The 15,870-nt window shown below is 65.7% G+C and overlaps 1 protein-coding gene across 1 annotated transcript in view; it reads right to left on the bottom strand.

Annotated features, from left to right (window-relative positions):
- PLEC (plectin) overlaps positions 1-15,870 on the bottom strand; it is a 69,771-nt gene that overhangs the window by 43,860 nt on the left and 10,041 nt on the right. The window contains exons 2-24 of the mRNA XM_071736983.1: positions 14,583-14,644; positions 13,671-13,760; positions 12,489-12,566; positions 10,893-10,985; positions 10,539-10,705; positions 10,070-10,185; positions 9,868-9,974; positions 9,660-9,779; positions 8,766-8,861; positions 8,250-8,377; positions 7,234-7,327; positions 6,881-7,035; positions 6,191-6,473; positions 5,940-6,017; positions 5,461-5,622; positions 4,832-4,936; positions 4,139-4,234; positions 3,906-4,031; positions 3,262-3,414; positions 2,871-3,025; positions 2,146-2,272; positions 1,551-1,734; positions 726-883 (exon numbers count right to left, since the gene is read on the bottom strand). Of these exons, the coding sequence (XP_071593084.1) occupies positions 726-883; positions 1,551-1,734; positions 2,146-2,272; positions 2,871-3,025; positions 3,262-3,414; positions 3,906-4,031; positions 4,139-4,234; positions 4,832-4,936; positions 5,461-5,622; positions 5,940-6,017; positions 6,191-6,473; positions 6,881-7,035; positions 7,234-7,327; positions 8,250-8,377; positions 8,766-8,861; positions 9,660-9,779; positions 9,868-9,974; positions 10,070-10,185; positions 10,539-10,705; positions 10,893-10,985; positions 12,489-12,566; positions 13,671-13,760; positions 14,583-14,644 (2,933 nt within the window). The remainder of the gene's footprint in view (positions 1-725; positions 884-1,550; positions 1,735-2,145; positions 2,273-2,870; positions 3,026-3,261; positions 3,415-3,905; positions 4,032-4,138; positions 4,235-4,831; positions 4,937-5,460; positions 5,623-5,939; positions 6,018-6,190; positions 6,474-6,880; positions 7,036-7,233; positions 7,328-8,249; positions 8,378-8,765; positions 8,862-9,659; positions 9,780-9,867; positions 9,975-10,069; positions 10,186-10,538; positions 10,706-10,892; positions 10,986-12,488; positions 12,567-13,670; positions 13,761-14,582; positions 14,645-15,870) is intronic.

Here is a 15,870-nt window from a genome sequence, read left to right on the forward strand (position 1 = left end):
CTCTGTCCCACCAGCCAGGACCCCAGACCCCGGGCAAGACCATGGAATGGTTTGGGTTGGAGAGAGCTTAGAGATCATCAGTCCCAGCCCAGGGTGCTCCAAGCCCCACCCAACCTTCAACATTGCCAGGGATGGGGCAGCCACAGCTTCTGGGGGCAACCTGGGCACCCAGGGGCTCAGCACCCTCACCCCAAACAATTTCTCCCTCCCTCCCTCCCTGCCCAAGATCTCCTCTCCATCTCCCCTCTCCCAGCTGCAAACCCTTCCCCCTGGGAGGATCCCATCCCTCCAGGCCCTTGTCCCAAGTCCCTCCCCAGCTTTCCTGGAGCCCCTTCAGGACCTGGAAGCTGCTCCAAGGTCTCCCCATTGCAGCCTTCTTTTCTCCAGCCTCAACACCCCCAACTCTCTCAGCCTGGCTCCAGAACAGAGCTGCTCCAGCCCTCCCAGCAGCTCCAGGGCCTCCTCTGCACTGGCTCCAGCAGCTCCGTGTCCTTCTGCTGCTGGGGACCCCAGAGCTGGACACAGCTTTACCCCAGGGGGGGCTCCCCAGAGCAGAGGGGACAATCCCCTCCCTGGCCCTGCTGCTCACACTGCTGGGGGTTTGATGGCTCCTGGGCACCTTCTCCTCACCCAGCACCCCAGGGTCCCTCTCCTGGGTGCTGCTCTACCTCCAGCTCTGTGTTTGTCCCCCCCTGAGGGTCTCAGGACCCCCGTGTGGTCCCCACCTGCTGCTCAGCCAGGCGCTGGGCACACTCCTGAGCTGGGTCAGGCTCCAGGGGCAGGCGCAGGCGCTGGGTGGTTCTGGTACCACAGCTCTCCAGCTGCAGGCGCAGGTCCCTCAGCTGAGAGATGAAACTGCGGCACAGGGACTCATCCTGCTCCCCTGGGGGCACAGTGGGGACACCTCAGCACCCCAACATCACCCCCCGGGCAGCCGAGAAGGTGGGGAGGGGCTCACAAGGGGTGTTCCTGCTGGTGGGGGGGGGCTATGGTGGGGAGGGGGCTCAGAAGGGGTCTCCCCGCAGATGTGGAGGGGGCTGTAGTTGGGAGGGGGCCCACTTGGGGTCTCCATGTGGGTGGGGAGGGGGCTATGGTGGGGAGGGGGCTCACTTGAGGTCACTGTGCTGGTGGGGACGGGGCTTACAAAGGGTGTCCATGCTGGGGCGGGGGGGGCTATGGTGAGGAGGAGGCTCACCAGGGGTCTCAATGCCGATGGGGAGGGGGCTATGGTAGGGAGGGGGCTCACAGGGAGTCTCCATGCAGGTGGGGAGGGGGTTAAGGTGGGAAGGGGGTCTTGGTGTCAGGGGTCTCTGTGGGGAGGGTTCTCCATGGGGAGGATCTAGGGAGTTTCTGGGGGGGTTTCTGGGCAGGGTCTCCATAGGGAGGTCTCTATGGAGAGGGGTCTCTGTGGGGAAGCTCTTGGTGGGGAGGGGTCTCAATGGGGCGGGGTGTCCATGGGCAGGGTCTGGGGGTTTTCTGGGGGGGGGTGTTCTGGGCAGGGTCTCCCTGGGGAGGGATCTCGGTGGTGGGGTTCTCCCTGGGGGTCTCACCTCTCTCCAGCCCCAGCAGCAGCCCCTCTCCCCTCCGGGCACACTCCTGGCTCTGCTGCCGCAGGCGCTGCCGCTCCTGGGGGCTGAACCCCGGCACCCCCCGGCTCTGCGCCTCGAACTCCCCCAGCGTCACCTCCAGCTCCCCCAGTGCCCGGCGGCACTCCTCGGGGGGCAGCGCCCGCAGCTGGGGGGCACGGGGGGTCCCTCACTCCACTGGCACCCCCACGGGACCCCCGGCACCCCAAAGATACAGAGGAGCACCCCCAGACCCCCAGCACCCGCACAAGAACCCCAACACAGCCCCAGGGATAGGGAGGCACCCCCAGCACCCCCATGAGAACCCCAGCAACCCCACAGGATCTCCCAGGCCAGGGGACCACCGTCAGACCCCTACAGGACCCCCAGGGGCAGGGGGGGCACCCCCAGGCCCCCAGCACACCCTTGGGACCCCCGGCACGCCCCTGGGGAAGGGGACACTGTCAGACCCTGCTGTGGGACCCCCAGGGAGGGGATACCATCAACCCCAAATTCCCCCTGTGGGACACCCACTCAGTGGCCCCTCCCCCCCTGTTACCCTCCCGGGACCCCCACTCACCCCCTGGGGGGTCCAGGCCTGGATCTGCTGCAGCAGCCGTGTGAGGCGGTGCCAGGAGAGCAGCGCCCGCAGCCCCCGCTCCTGCTGCTCCCACAGCTCCTGCAGCTCCCGGTGGGAATCACGCAGCCTGGGGGGCACGGGGGCATGGGCGGGGGGCACGGGTGGGGGGCATGGGGGGCATGGCTGGGGGGCACGGGTGAGGGGGCATGGAAAGACCCCAGGGGAGAGGGGGAGGGGTTAGGGGAACACTGGGGGGAGGCAATGGGGGATATTGGGGGCCCGTGGGAGAAAGAGGGGACACAGGGATCCAGGGTGGAGAGGGGGGGGACACCCCGTGGGAGGGGATCCCACGGGAGGAGGGGTACAGAGGGACCAAGGGGGGACCCTGGGGGAGGAGGGGGGGCTCTGCAGCAGGGGTGATTCAGGATGGTTGTGGGGAGGGAACCCCAGGGCAGAGGGGGAACCTGGGGGGGACAGTGCAGCACAGCACAGAGAGGAGGGGGGGGGGTCTTGAAGAAGAGGGGGGGACACCAGGCAGAGGGGGGACTTAGGGAGGGGGAAGGCAGGGGACCCCAAAGCAGAGGGGGACCCAGGATGGTGCTGGGGGGGACACCCCCATAACAAAAGGGGGGACAAGGGACACCCAATGGCAGTGGGGACCCGAGGGTGGAAGTAACCAGCAGAGGGACAAGGGCCCCCCCCCATCAGAGCGGACCCCCACTCACCGTGTGACAGCGTCGATGGCCTCGCTGTTGGGGGGGGGCAGGAGGAAGCAGACGGAGGGGACCAGGGCCTCGCTGCCCCCCGCGCTCTGCACCCGCCAGCGGTGGGGGTGGGCGTTGCTCAGAAGGGTGCAGGAGTCCCCCTTGTGCACCGTGATCTGGGGGGGGGTGTCAGACAGGGAACGGGGAGTGGGGAAAAGGCATCAGGACCACCCCCAGGACCCCCCAGACCCACCCTCAGTTTCCCCTGGTGTCCTCATTCCCCCCAGCAGCCCCCCCTGCCCCAGGGGTCCCAATTGCCCCCCCCAGCAGCCCCCCATGCCTGGGCATCCCCATTGCCCCCCCTGGCCTCCCCTGCCCCCCACTGCCCCCCCTGCCCCCCAGCCCCCCTGACCTCCATCTGTTTGTAGTCGCAGACCGCCTGGAGGGGGGGGTGTCCCTGCAGGGGGGTCTCGGGGCTGCGGGGTTTCAGCTGCACGATGGTCCCAGCCCGTTGGGTCAGGGTCTCCAGTGTGGCCCCAAACTCCATCAGCTGCTCCTTCAGCTCCTGGGGGTCCAGGGGGGTCAGGGATGGGGGGGGAACCCCCAGAGTGGGGCAGGAGGAGAGGGGGATGTGTGGGGGGCTAGAGAGGGGGGCACTCCAGGGGGCTGGGGTCCCCCCCGGGGGTGCAGTAGATCTGGGGTCCTTCTGAGGGGAGGGGAGTCCCATGGGTCTGGGGTTTCCCTTGGGGCTCCCTCCATGGGTTTGGGGGTCCCCCATGGGTCTGGGGTCCCACCTGGCAGGGTTTCCCCCGTGGGGGCTGCAGTGGGTCTGGGGTTTCCCTGAGGAGGTTCTCCTATGGGTCTGGGGTCCCCCTGGGGTGCCAGTGGGTCTTGGGTCCTGGTGGGTCTGGGGTCCCTGGGGTCCTGGTGGGTCAGGGGTCCCCCTGGGGTCCTGGTGGGTCAGGGGTCCCTGGGGTCCTGGTGGGTCTGGGGTCTCCCTGGGTGTCCTGGTGGGTCTGGGGTCCCCCTGGGGTGCCAGTGGGTCTGGGGTCCCACCTGTCCATCCTGCAGCAGGTCCTCCAGGCGCGTGGCAGTGACGCTGCGGTCACAGCTGAATTTCCTCCTCATGGTCTCCCCCGTGCGCTGCAGGAACCGCTCCGCATCCCCCACCTCCCCAAAAAACTGCGGGGCATGGGGGAGGGGTCAGGGCACCCCCAGGGCACCCCCAGGGCCCCTGGTGTCCCCAATGTCCCCATGTCCCCATGTCCCCAGTGTCCCCCTGTCCCCACCTGGTTGTACGCAGTGTTCTCTCTCAGATGGGTCTCCACACAGCAGCAGAGCTGCAGCATCCAACTCCACTGCGTCTGCAGGGCTGCCAGGAAGGCCTGGGGACAGGGGACAGGGACAGGGGACCGGGGACATGGACAGGGGATAGGGGACAGGGGACAGGCGATAAGGGATAGCGGATAGGGGACAGGGGACAGGGACAGGGGATAGGGACAGAGGACAGGAGATAGGGACAGGGGACAAGGGAGACAGGGAGGGACAGAGGCAAATGAGGGATGGAGATAAGGGGGCAAAGGGGGGACAGTGGGAACACAGGGAGACAGCAATGGGACAGGGATAGGGACAGAGAGAACACCAATGGTGACACCACTGCCACCAGCACACCAATTCCCCCCTCCAGGGTCCAACCCCCCCACAGTAACCCCCCACCTTCTGTCCCCCCCTCATTTCTGCCCATCCCCCATTCTCTGTCCCCCCCCCCCCATTTTTAGTCCTGTCCCCCCCATTCTCTACCCCCCTCTCTCTGTCCCCCCCACCTCCAGGCTCTGTCCCTCCCATTCTCTGCCCCCCTCTCTCTGTCCCCCCCACCTCCAGGCTCTGTCCCCCCCATTCTCTGCCCCCCTCTTTCTGTCCACCCCCCACCTCCAGGCTCTGTCCCCCCCATTCTCTGCCCCCCTCTCTCTGTCCCCCCCCACCTCCAGGCTCTGTCTCCCCGGGTGCTCCCCCCTCAGCAATCTCTCTCCGGAGCTCTGCAGTTCTTTGATTCTCTGCTCCCGCACCTCCAGGTCCCGCATCAGAGCCTGGGGGGGGCAGGGAGGACAGGGGGGACCAGGGGGGATTAGAGGGGGGGAGGCAGGGGGAGCTCAGGGGGGCTCAGGGAGGGTTCAGGGGGGGGCTCAGGGTGTATGAGGCTGGGGGGCTCAGGGAGGGGATAAAGGGTTATAGGGGGGTCAAGGGGGGGTTCAGGGAATTGTGTGGGGTTCAGGGGGTGTGGGGCTGGGGGGGTGCTTGGGTGGGATCTGTGGGTCTGGGGGAGGCCCAAAGGGCTCAGGGATGGGCTCTGGGGCTACTGTGGGATCCCAGGGGGTCTCTGGGGGTCTCAGGGGATATTCGGGGGTACTGGGGAGTCCAGGTGGGTATCAGAGGGATGTTGGGGGTCCCAGGGGGTCTTGAGGGGTTCTCAGGGGGTGTGAGGGGGATGTGGGGGTCCTGGGGAGTCTCATAAGGACCCAGGGAGCCCTGGGAGGATTTGGGGGGTCTCAGGGGGATGCAGGGGTCCCAAGGAGGTCTCAGGGGGGTCCCAGGGGAATGTGGGGGTCCCCACCGAATAGCTGTCTTTCTTGGTGTCCGGGGGGGGCCCGCGGTGGCTCCAGTCCCAGGTCACCTCCTCCTCCTCACGCTGACTCAGCCACAGCAGCTCCTGAGTGGCCGCGGCCACAAAGCTCTGTAGGGACTCCAAGTGCTGGAGCCGCCGCTGCGAGGAGCTCTGGGGGGCACAGGGAGGGGGTGACCCACGGCACAGTGGTCCTGACCCACAGCATAGACCCCCCAACCCATAGCATGGACCCCAGACCCACAGCACCCCAGGCCCTCCACCCCCTGTCCCCCATAGCCCCCCATAGCCCCCTCACCAGCAGGTTGCCATACTGCAGCTCCAGCTTGCCCCCCCATAGCCCCCCATTGTCCCCCAACACCCCATAGCACCCCAGAGATCCCATAGACCCCATAGCCTCTCATAGATGCCCAGTGCCTCCAGCACCCATAGCCCCCCCATAGCCCCCCAGCCCCCCATAGCCCCCTCACCAGCAGGTTGCCATACTGCAGCTCCAGCTTGCCCAGACACTCCTGGTAGGCGCCACGGGGGCCAGGGGCCAACTGGGCCTGGGGGGAACACAGCATGAGGGGGGGACACAGCCAGGGACCCCTGGGAGCTGAGGGGGACACCCAGGAGCAGGATGGGGACCCCAGGAGCAAGATGAGGACCCCAGGAGCAGGACAGGGACCCCCCCGATCAGCACAGCCCCCCATGCCCTCCCCACAGCCGGGGGTCTCACCTCATCCGCCCGTGCCCGCTGGATCTTGCTCTGGAAGTCCTGGATGCTGCGGTGCAGCCCCCGGTGGGCTCCCAGCTGGGACTCGATGGTGGGGAGGTCACCCCCCCATCCTGCCCCGTCCAGGCGCCTCTGGTTCTCCTCCACCCACCCCAGCAGCTCCTGCAGGTACCTCAAGGGGGCTTCGTCCGGGGGCTGCGTCCCCCCCCGTGGGGCCGCCCCGCTCTGCAGCCGCAGATTGAACTCGGATCGGATCGACACCAGGCGCTCGTGCAGACGGTAAACCCTGCAGGGGGGCACGTCAGGGGGAGATGGGGGGACGGGGGGGACAAGGGGGGACAAGGGGGACAGGGGGGATGGGGAACACAGGGGTATGGGGGGCGCGGTGGGCACAGGGGGCTTTGGGAGCACAGGGCACATGTGGGTCTGACAGTGTGGTGGATGGTGGATCTCCTCCTGGGTCCAGCTGTGGGTCTGGTGGTGGGCTGGGTGGTGGGTGTTGGGTTCCCCCGTGGGTTGGGTGGTGGGTCAGGTGGTGGGCTGGGTGGTGGGTGGTGGGTTCCCCCGTGGGTTGGGTGGTGGGTGGGCAGTGGGTCTGGCTATGGGTCTGGCCATGTATTGGGTGGTGGGTCAGATGTTGGGCTGGGTGTTGGGTGTTGGGTCCTGAGGAGGGGGCTGTGGGTGCCCCCATACCTGCGGTACATCTGCTCGCCCTGGGGGTGTCTCCCGTCCTTCAGCGCCTGCACGTCCCCAAAGAGCCGTCGGATCATGGCATCCGCCCCATCCAGCTCCCGCTCCACCTCCCCCGCACGCTGCGGGGCCTTTCCCCCCTCCAGCAGCCGCAGGTCCTGGGAGGACGGAGGGAGTCGGGGGGTCAGGGGGGTCAGGGGTGAGGGGGTCAGGGTGCCCACCCCCTGCAGCAGCTGCAGGTCCTGGGGGGGGGGGATGGGGCCAAGGGGGTGAGGGGTGCAGGGTGATGGGGGGCCAGGGGGATCAGGGGTGAGTGGGGGTCAGGGTGGGTGTGGGGTGGGGGTCAGGGTGCCCACCCCCTGCAGCAGGCTGTCTGCCTGGTTCAGCTGCTCCTCACACAGCCCCGACTCCATCTGCAGCTTGCTGACCACCCGCTGCAGCCGCTCCAGCCTGGGGGACATGGGGGGACACAGGGGACATGGGGACATGGGGGGGACACGGGGACACAGAGGGACACAGGAATACAGAGATACAGAGAGGGACACAGAGGCCATGCAAGGACATGGGGACAAAGGGGGGTGTGGGGGGAGACACAGGGGGACACAAAGAGGGGACACAGAGACAGGGTCAGCCTGAGGCTCCATCCTACCCCTTGTGGCACAGCCCTGCCCCCCACAGGGCCCCCTGTCCCCATCCCCATCCCTGTCCCCATCCCCATCCCTGTCTCCATCCCCCTCCCCGTCCCCATGCTGGTCCCCATCCCTGTCCCCACTCCCTCCAGTTGCCCGGTCTCCAGTTCCCCGTTGCTCTCCCCGCCTCCAGTTCCCAGTCCCTGCCCGTGTTCCCCTCCCAGTTCTCAACCCCGCCCCATTCCCACTCCCAGTCTGATCCCAGTCCCTCCCAATTCCCAATCACAGCCAATTCCCAATCCCCCCCCACTCCCAGTCCCCCGCAGTTCCCAGTCCCAATCTGATCCCATTCCCATTCCCAGTCTGATCCCAATTCCCCCATCCCCACCCCCCCCGTGCCGATCCGTGCCACGTCCCGGCGGTGCCTCTGCTGTGACTCAGACACCCACAGCGCGGGGGGGGACGACACACGGGACACCCCCCAGGACAACCCCACCCAGGGACATCCCCCGGGACATCCCACCCAGGAGACCCCCCAGGGGACCCTTCCGGGAACACCCCCTAGGGAAACCCTCCCGGAAACACCACCACCCCCAGGAACATTACCCAGGAACACCCCCCAAGATAACCCCACCCAAGGACATCCCCCCAGGACCGCCCCCCCGGAAACACCACCCAGGACCACCCCCATGGCCCAAACCCAGCCCCCCACGCCGCAGCCCCCAGCCCCCCGTGGCTCCCACCTCTGGCACTCGTCCCGCAGCCGCCGCTCCCGCTCCTGCAGAGCCCCGTGCAGCCGCCCCCACTCCTGCTCCACCTCCAGCGGGTGGTACCCGGGGGGCACCTTCAGCTGCCCCGACTGCACCGCGCCCTGCGACCCCCGACACACCCATCAGGGACCCCTGGCAGGGACCCCCTACCAGGGACCCCCCGCACCCACTGCCCCACCAGGCAGGAACACAGACCCCGGGACCCCAGACCCCCAGGCCTCCTGACCCCTGAGATCCCCAAACACTGGGAACCCCCAACCCACAGGGTCCCCCAACCCCTGGGACCCCAACCCCCTGGGGAACCCAAACCTCCAGGATCCCCCCTCCCTTGGGACCCCCAGGGGCTCCAGCTCTTGGAACCCCCATTCCTGAGGACCCCCACCCCCCAGGATCCCCTCGGGACCCAAATTCTCTGGACCCCCCAGCCATTTGAGACCCCCACCCCCATCCCATTGCCCTGGGGACCCCCGGCACCCCCGGGACCCCCACCTCCAGGGCCTGGAAGATGGCTTTGGAGCGGTTCTTGTCGGCCTCCTTGGCCAGCAGCTCTGTCTCCTTGAACTTCAGGAACTGCCGCCAGAGAATCTGGGGGGGGTCACAGGGTTGGAGGGGATCCTGGGGGGCTGCACAGATGCCCCCATCCCCCCCCACCCCATTTTCCAGGGGAGGAAGGAAGGGGTTGGGCACGGGGCCACCATTTACCGCCCGGTGACTCAGGGTGGAAAAATTGAGTCACACCCCCCCTCCTCCCCCCCAGCATCATGAGCCCCCCCGGCCCCACCCCCACTGAGTCACCGGGGATCCCCCCCCCTCCCGGCCCCACATCCCCCCAGGGCACCCACAAGACCCAGCCAGAGCCAGAACTGTGGCTGCGTGGCCATGGCAGCACCCAGGCAACCCCGGCACTGTGGTGGCAACCATGGCACCGGGCCAGTGGCCATGGAACTGTGGTGGCAGAATTGTCACTGTGCCAGTGGCCATGTCACAATGGCGGCAACCATGTCATCGTGCTGGTGGCCATGTCACCGCACTGACAGCCATCTCATTGTGCCAGTGGCCATGGCACCATGCTGGTAGCTACAGCACTGTGTTAGCAGAATTGTCACCATGCTGGTGGCCACGTCACTGTGCTTGGTGGCCATGGCACCGTGCTGATGGCCGTGGCACCCTGCTGGCAACCATGGTACTGTCTTGGTAGTTGTGGCACGTGCTGGCAGCCACGTCACCATGCTGCCAACCATGTCACCATGCTGGTGGCCATGACACAATGTTGGCAACCATGCCATCATGCCAGCAGGCATGTCACCATGCTGGTGGCCATGTCACCATGCTGGTGGCCACATCACCAAGCTGGTGGCCACATGACCACTCCGGTGTCCTCACCTCGGTCTCCTCATAGCCCGCAGCCCCGCGCTGCTCCTGGCACAGCAGCGTTTGCTGGCGCAGCCACTGCAGCAGCGTTGTCACCACCTCGTAGTACTCCTGCCAGCGCAGCTGCAGCTCCTGGGGGGACACAGGCGTTGGGGATCCATCTGGGATGGACGGGGGGGGTTCGTTTCGTCTCCCTCCACCCACATCCCGGGGGTCTTACATTGGCCCTGATGCCATCCTGGGCGGGGGGCACGCGGGGAATGGCGTCATAGAGGGAGGACACGTAGGTGATGATGGATTTCTCGTCAGGCTGCGGCACATCCACGTCTGGGGAGGGAGAGCGTGGGGTCAGGGGGGGTGACGGGAGGCACAGACCCCCCCACCCACCCATCCCCCCAACCCTGGGGGTCTCCCCGGGTTACCCTCAGGGTCCAGCAGGCGCGTGACCCCCAGCTCGCGCTCGGCCACGCTGAACGCCTGGTCCAGGTTCTCCTGATTGCTTTGCCGGAACACGCGGCCCATGTCCACCAGCGCCGGCCTGGGGGGACAGGGGGGATGTGGGGGGCACGGACCCACGGCCCCGCTGTGGGGCAGACCCACAGTGCCCAGGGCAGGGGGCACAGAGGAGACAGAGCCCCCCCCAGCCTGGGGGTCTTACCCCCCCCTACACCCACACTGCATCCCCACACCCCAGCCTGGGGGTCCCAGCCCCCCAAGGGGCAGACCCACACTCCCAGCCCCCCAGCCTTGCAGCCCAGTGTGGGGGTCCCAATCCCCCCAGACCAACACCGGAGCAGCCCCACCTCCCCAGAACAGGGGTCCTAGACTGGGAAGGGGTCTCTGGCAGTGTGGGGGGTCTCTGGAAGGGGGGTGTCTCTGTGTCCCACCCACCGGTGCCGGTGGATGATGGCGTTGAAGAGGCGCCCGTCCCTCCAGCTGGTGGTGAAGTTGTCGCAGCGCAACCCCTGGTACCCCTCCACCATCCGCTGCGACCACAGCAGAAGCTTCTCCTTGGCTGTCATGTCCTCCGACTGCCCCGACACCTGGATGTCCGAGATCTGCCCCCAGACACCCCCCAATGTTAGGGGACACCAAAACCATCCCAAAACCTCTGCCCTGGGACCCCCCCCCCATGGAAGAGGAGGAAAAGGGTGATGATGATGGTCCAGATCAGTAACCTGAACCACTCCTTTAGGGGACATCAGACCCCATCCCAGAGACACCCCCCCACCCCCTGGAGCCCACCTGGAAGTGCAGGATGATGGTCCAGATCAGCCCCAGGGTCAGCTTGGGGTTTCCATCAGCGATGTCATCGTTGCGGATGTTCACCAGCTTCACCTGGGGGGACAAACACCCAGATCCAGTTTGGGGCTCCCCAGTTGAGGAGAGCCAGAGATCTACTGGAGAGAGTCCCCTGGAGAGCTGGGAGGGTGCTGAAGGGCCTTGAGCATCTCTGCTGGGAAGAAAGAGTGAGAGCCCTGGGGGTGTTGAGGCTGGAGAAGAGAAGGCTGAGAGGGGATCTGCTGAATGTCTGTCAGTAGCTGAGGGCTGGGGGGCAAGAGGAAGGGCTCAGTCTCTTTTGGGTGGTGCCCAGGCCAAGGAAGAATGGGTTGAAGCTGGAAGATGGGAAGTTCCAGCTCCAGGTGAGGAGAAACTTCTTTGCTGTGAGGCTGAGGGAGCCCTGGCCCAGGCTGCCCAGAGAGGTTGTGGAGTCTCCTTCTCTGCTGCCTTCCAAACCCCTCCTGCACCCCCCCAACCTCCAGATGAGGCTCCTCTCCTTCTCTGCTGCCTTCCAAACCCCTCCTGAACCCCCCCAACCTCCAGATGAGGTTCCTCTCCTTCTCTGCTGCCTTCCAAACCCCTCCTGAACCCCCCCAACCTCCAGATGAGGTTCCTCTCCTTCTCTGCTGCCTTCCAAACCCCCCCTGGATGTGTTCCTGTCTGGGCTGCCCTGGCTGATCCTGCTGTGCCAGGGCTTGGACTCCAGCATCTCCAGAGGTCCTTCCAACCCTCACCATTCCCTTATTCTGAGGTTCTTCTCCTGCTCTCTCCCTTTTCCTCCTCTGCACTCATTGGGTGACCCCAACCACCCCCAGGTTCTGCCCAGAACCTCCCAGGGGAGCCCAGGACCCAAGCCTGGAGATGCTGCAGCCTGAGAGGAGGGGATGAGCAGGGACAGCAATGTGTGTAAAGGGCACAGAGATATTATACAGCTAACAGAATGTATTTGTGTATTTATACATTAAATGTACATGATATGTATGTACATATTATGTACACTTATTATATATTTACATATTATATATGTATTTCTGTATTTGCAAATGTTATTTATAATATGATTTCTGATTATATTTATAAATATGATTATGCGTTTATAATATTTGTATATTATGTATTACATGTTTATACAACATTGTATATTACATAAACATATTAGCAGATAATAATTTATACAAATATGTATTTGTATAATACATAAATGTGCATAAAATATTTGTATACTGCATAACAGTAATACATAAATTATTTACATATTAAATTAATATATAATTTTTTAATTTCTATTTATATAAATAGACACAAATACATATTATATTCTATACATTGTAACTGCACCCAATGCACACCAGAAGTGGCACATTTTTGCTTTCCCTCCCCCCAGCATTCCCATCAACTCCTGCACCCGGTGCAGACCCCCAGCACCATCTCACCTTCCCCTGCTCAGGGGACAGTCCTGGGGGGCCACCCCCCTTTGGGGACCCTCAGAAAGGGACCCCCGTGCCTGGGAGGACAATTCCCACCCACAGGGCGGGGGTCCCGGGATCTCCCCCCCCTCACCTGCCGGTGTTTCAGGTAGTTGAGGGCGATCTGGACGTTCTGCAGCTTGTGGAACCGCATCCGTCCCTTCTCGCGGGGCTGCAGAGGGACAGCGTGAGACCCCCGGCACCACCACAGGGGCGTTCCCATCCCCACCCCACCCTTCCACCTCCCCCTCCCACCCCACCCCTCGCCCCGGCCCCTCCCAGCCCATGCCGCACATGCCGATGCCACACACCCTCCGCACTTTGTCCCCTGTGAGGAGGGGACAGACACGGGGAGGGGACAGACAGACAGACAGACAGATGCCCTCTGCACCACCACCCCCTCCAAGAGCTGCCGGATGCCACCAGCCCAGTCCCAGTGGCACCGGTGTGGCCAGGACACCAGCCCAGCCCCGTGGCCACCACCACAGACACCGCGGCCACCACCACGGTCACCAGACCGAGGGGACCAAGAGGAACCGGGTTTGGGGTCTGAGCCCCCCACACTGCGCCGGTGCCGCTGTCACCGCATCGCGGTCCGGACTCGTGGGGCAGAAGCCACCAGAACCAACCCCGGCACCACCCGGCACCACCCGGCACCACCCGGCACCGCGGCCGGAGAATCCACAAAGCAGTACCAGCCCCACGGCACAGCCCCACGGCACAGCCTCCCGGGCAGCCCCTCGGTGCTGGTGGTGCCGCCCTCTTCACCATCACTTGGCTCCGGTCTCACCCCCAGCACAGCCTGGGGGGTCCGGCTCTCGGCCCCACGCCACGACCACCACCCTGGCAGCCCCGTGCCCCCCAGTGCCCCTCAAGTGCTGCCCTGGTGGGCACTGGTGGTGTCCGCGGCGCTGCCATCGGCCCCGGGGCCTCTCCCGGCGTGGGGCGGTGCCGGTGCCGGTGCTGTGCAAGGGCCGAACCACTCACCAGGCGCAAGGTCCGGATCAGGTCCCGCTCCCGCGGCTGCCGCGGAGCAGAGCAGAGAGAGAGAAGGAGGCAAAGGCGGAGGGGACGGTCCGGGCGGCAGCGCCGCGAGCAGAGGGGACCAGAGCAGAGAGAGGGGGGGGTTAGAGAGCGGGGGGCGGGGGGCGCGGGGGCTGCCGAGCGGGGAGAGAGCGAGCAGGAAAGGGGGAGCATGGAGCATGGCAGTGTCAACACGGCGGTGGCGAGATGGCGGTGGCGGGATGGCAGTGGCGGTGGCGGTGGTGGCACTCACCAGTGTGTCCCCAGAGAGCACCTCCAGCAGCGAGATGAGGTTGTGGCCGTCCCGCAGGTCCTCGTACAGATCGTTGACATGGCGCTGCGCCTGGGGGGGCAGGGATGGTGTCAGGGGGGCAGCTGGGACCACCCCCCCCCACACACACAGTGGGTGCTCACACACGGCCCAAGCACAGCCCAGTGCCCCCCACCCCCACCCCCCCAGGCCATGCCACCCCCCAGCAGCCCACCCACCCCCCCACACTGTGCCCCCCCAAGCTGTAGCTGGGACCCTCATGCCATGGGGGGATCAGACCCCTGCATCAGGGGGGCTCAGCCCCAGTGCCCCCAGTGCCCCCAGTGCCGTGGGGGGCCCACCCCTTGTGCTCTTGGGGGCTCCAACCCAGTGCCCCCCATGCTGGCAAGCTGCGGGGGATGGAGGGAAAGGGGTGGGGGTGCAGAGGGGCTCGGGGGGGGTCAGACCTACCTCTGCTCGCCAGTGCTGCCAGAAGAGCGGAGAGAAGAGAGTCAGGAGCAGAGAGAGGTGCCGGGGGGGGGCAATGGGGAAGAGGGGGGCAGCAAATAGGGGGATCTGGGGGTACCCCGGTGTGTGCTGAGAGCTGAGGGGGGGCACCAGGACACAAAGGGGGGCCCTGGGGGTGGGCTGGGTGGGTGAGTGGCACCAGGAATGGCTGGAGATGGGGGAGTGTGGGGCAATGGGCTGGGATGGAGGGGCATGGAGTGGGGGGGCACAGCCCCCCTTCAGGCAGGCGGTGCTGGCACCCATTGCCCAACCAAACCATGGGGGTACTGGAGGGGGGAGCACGGGGCTGGGAGTCCCCAGACTGGGTGTGACTGGAGGGCACTGGTGTCCCCTGCCGGGGGGGTACTGGGGGGGGGGGGGTCCGCAGCCCCCCGGGCTGTGCCGTACCTTGATGAGGTGTTTGTTGACCCATTTGGTGAAGGTTTTCTTCTGGACCCGGTCTCGCTCATCTGCAAGAGAGGGGGTGGTGAGGGGGGGACATGGGAAGGGAACAGGGAGAACACACGGGGGGGGCACACGGGGGGGGACACACGGGGGGGGGGACATGGGGGGAGGGCACGGGGGGGGCACACGGTGGGGACCCACGGGGGGGGCACAGAGGGGGGACCCAGGGGAGGGGGGGCAGAGGGCAGGAAGTGTTGGTGAATCAGCCCTAGTGAGTCATGGGAAAAGGGAAGGAAATGGGGGGCACCGGGGATCCGGTCCCTGCCCAGGACCCCCAGCACACGGTGGGAGGGGATGGGAGTGACCACACCCCACACCCCACCCCCAGGGCCCCAAAAGCTGCCATCCCGTCGGGGCCCGCAGGGCACGGGTCCAGTCTCGCCCCGCCAGAACCTGCCGGGATCTGCCCAGAACCCGCCTGGCAACGCCTGGGGGGAGAGAGAGACTGGAACCCCAAAACTGGGGCACAGAGGACAAAGGGCACCCCCAAAACCAGGACACGGGAAACCCCAGCATTGGGGACATCAGGGGACACTGGCACCCCAAAACTGGGACACCAACCTGGCAGGAGAGAGACTGGAACCCCAAAAGTGGGACACTGGGGACATGGGGCATTCCAAAACCAGGGCACAGGCACCCCCAAAACAGGGGACACCAGCACCCCAAAACAGGGCCATTGGAATCCTAAAGCTGGGGCCACAGGAAACACCCCACACTGGGTACATGGGGGACTGGAAATACCAGTATCAGGGACACGGGGGACCCCAGCACTGGGGACACCAGCATGGGGCAGGGAAGGGGGGGACGTGGATGTGTCTGCCAAGGGAGGAGCACCCCCATTGCACTCCCAAGCCCCAAAGTCCCCGAGACCCCATGAGCCCTGGACGGCGGCACTGACCCCACAGACACCCCATGGACACCCCACAGCATCATCCCACAGACACCCTGTGACCCACAGCAGCCCCACAGGACGTGTGTGGAAGCATGGATGAGGACAGGCACAGGGCTGCCCCATAGCCTGGGGGTCTGGCCCATGTTCTGCCCTGGGGACACCACCCCAGCCTGGGGGGCTGCCCCATAGCTTGGGGGTATGCCCCATAGCCCACCTGGGGAACACGCCCCAGCCCAAAAGTCTGCCCCATAGCCTACCCTGGGGACACCGGCCCAATCTGGGGGTCTGCCCCATAGCTTGCCCCAGAGACACACCCCAGCCCAGGGGTCTGCCCTACAG

This window comes from Heliangelus exortis, chromosome 2, assembly GCF_036169615.1.
Source record: "Heliangelus exortis chromosome 2, bHelExo1.hap1, whole genome shotgun sequence".
In the NCBI taxonomy this organism is placed as follows: domain Eukaryota; kingdom Metazoa; phylum Chordata; class Aves; order Apodiformes; family Trochilidae; genus Heliangelus; species Heliangelus exortis.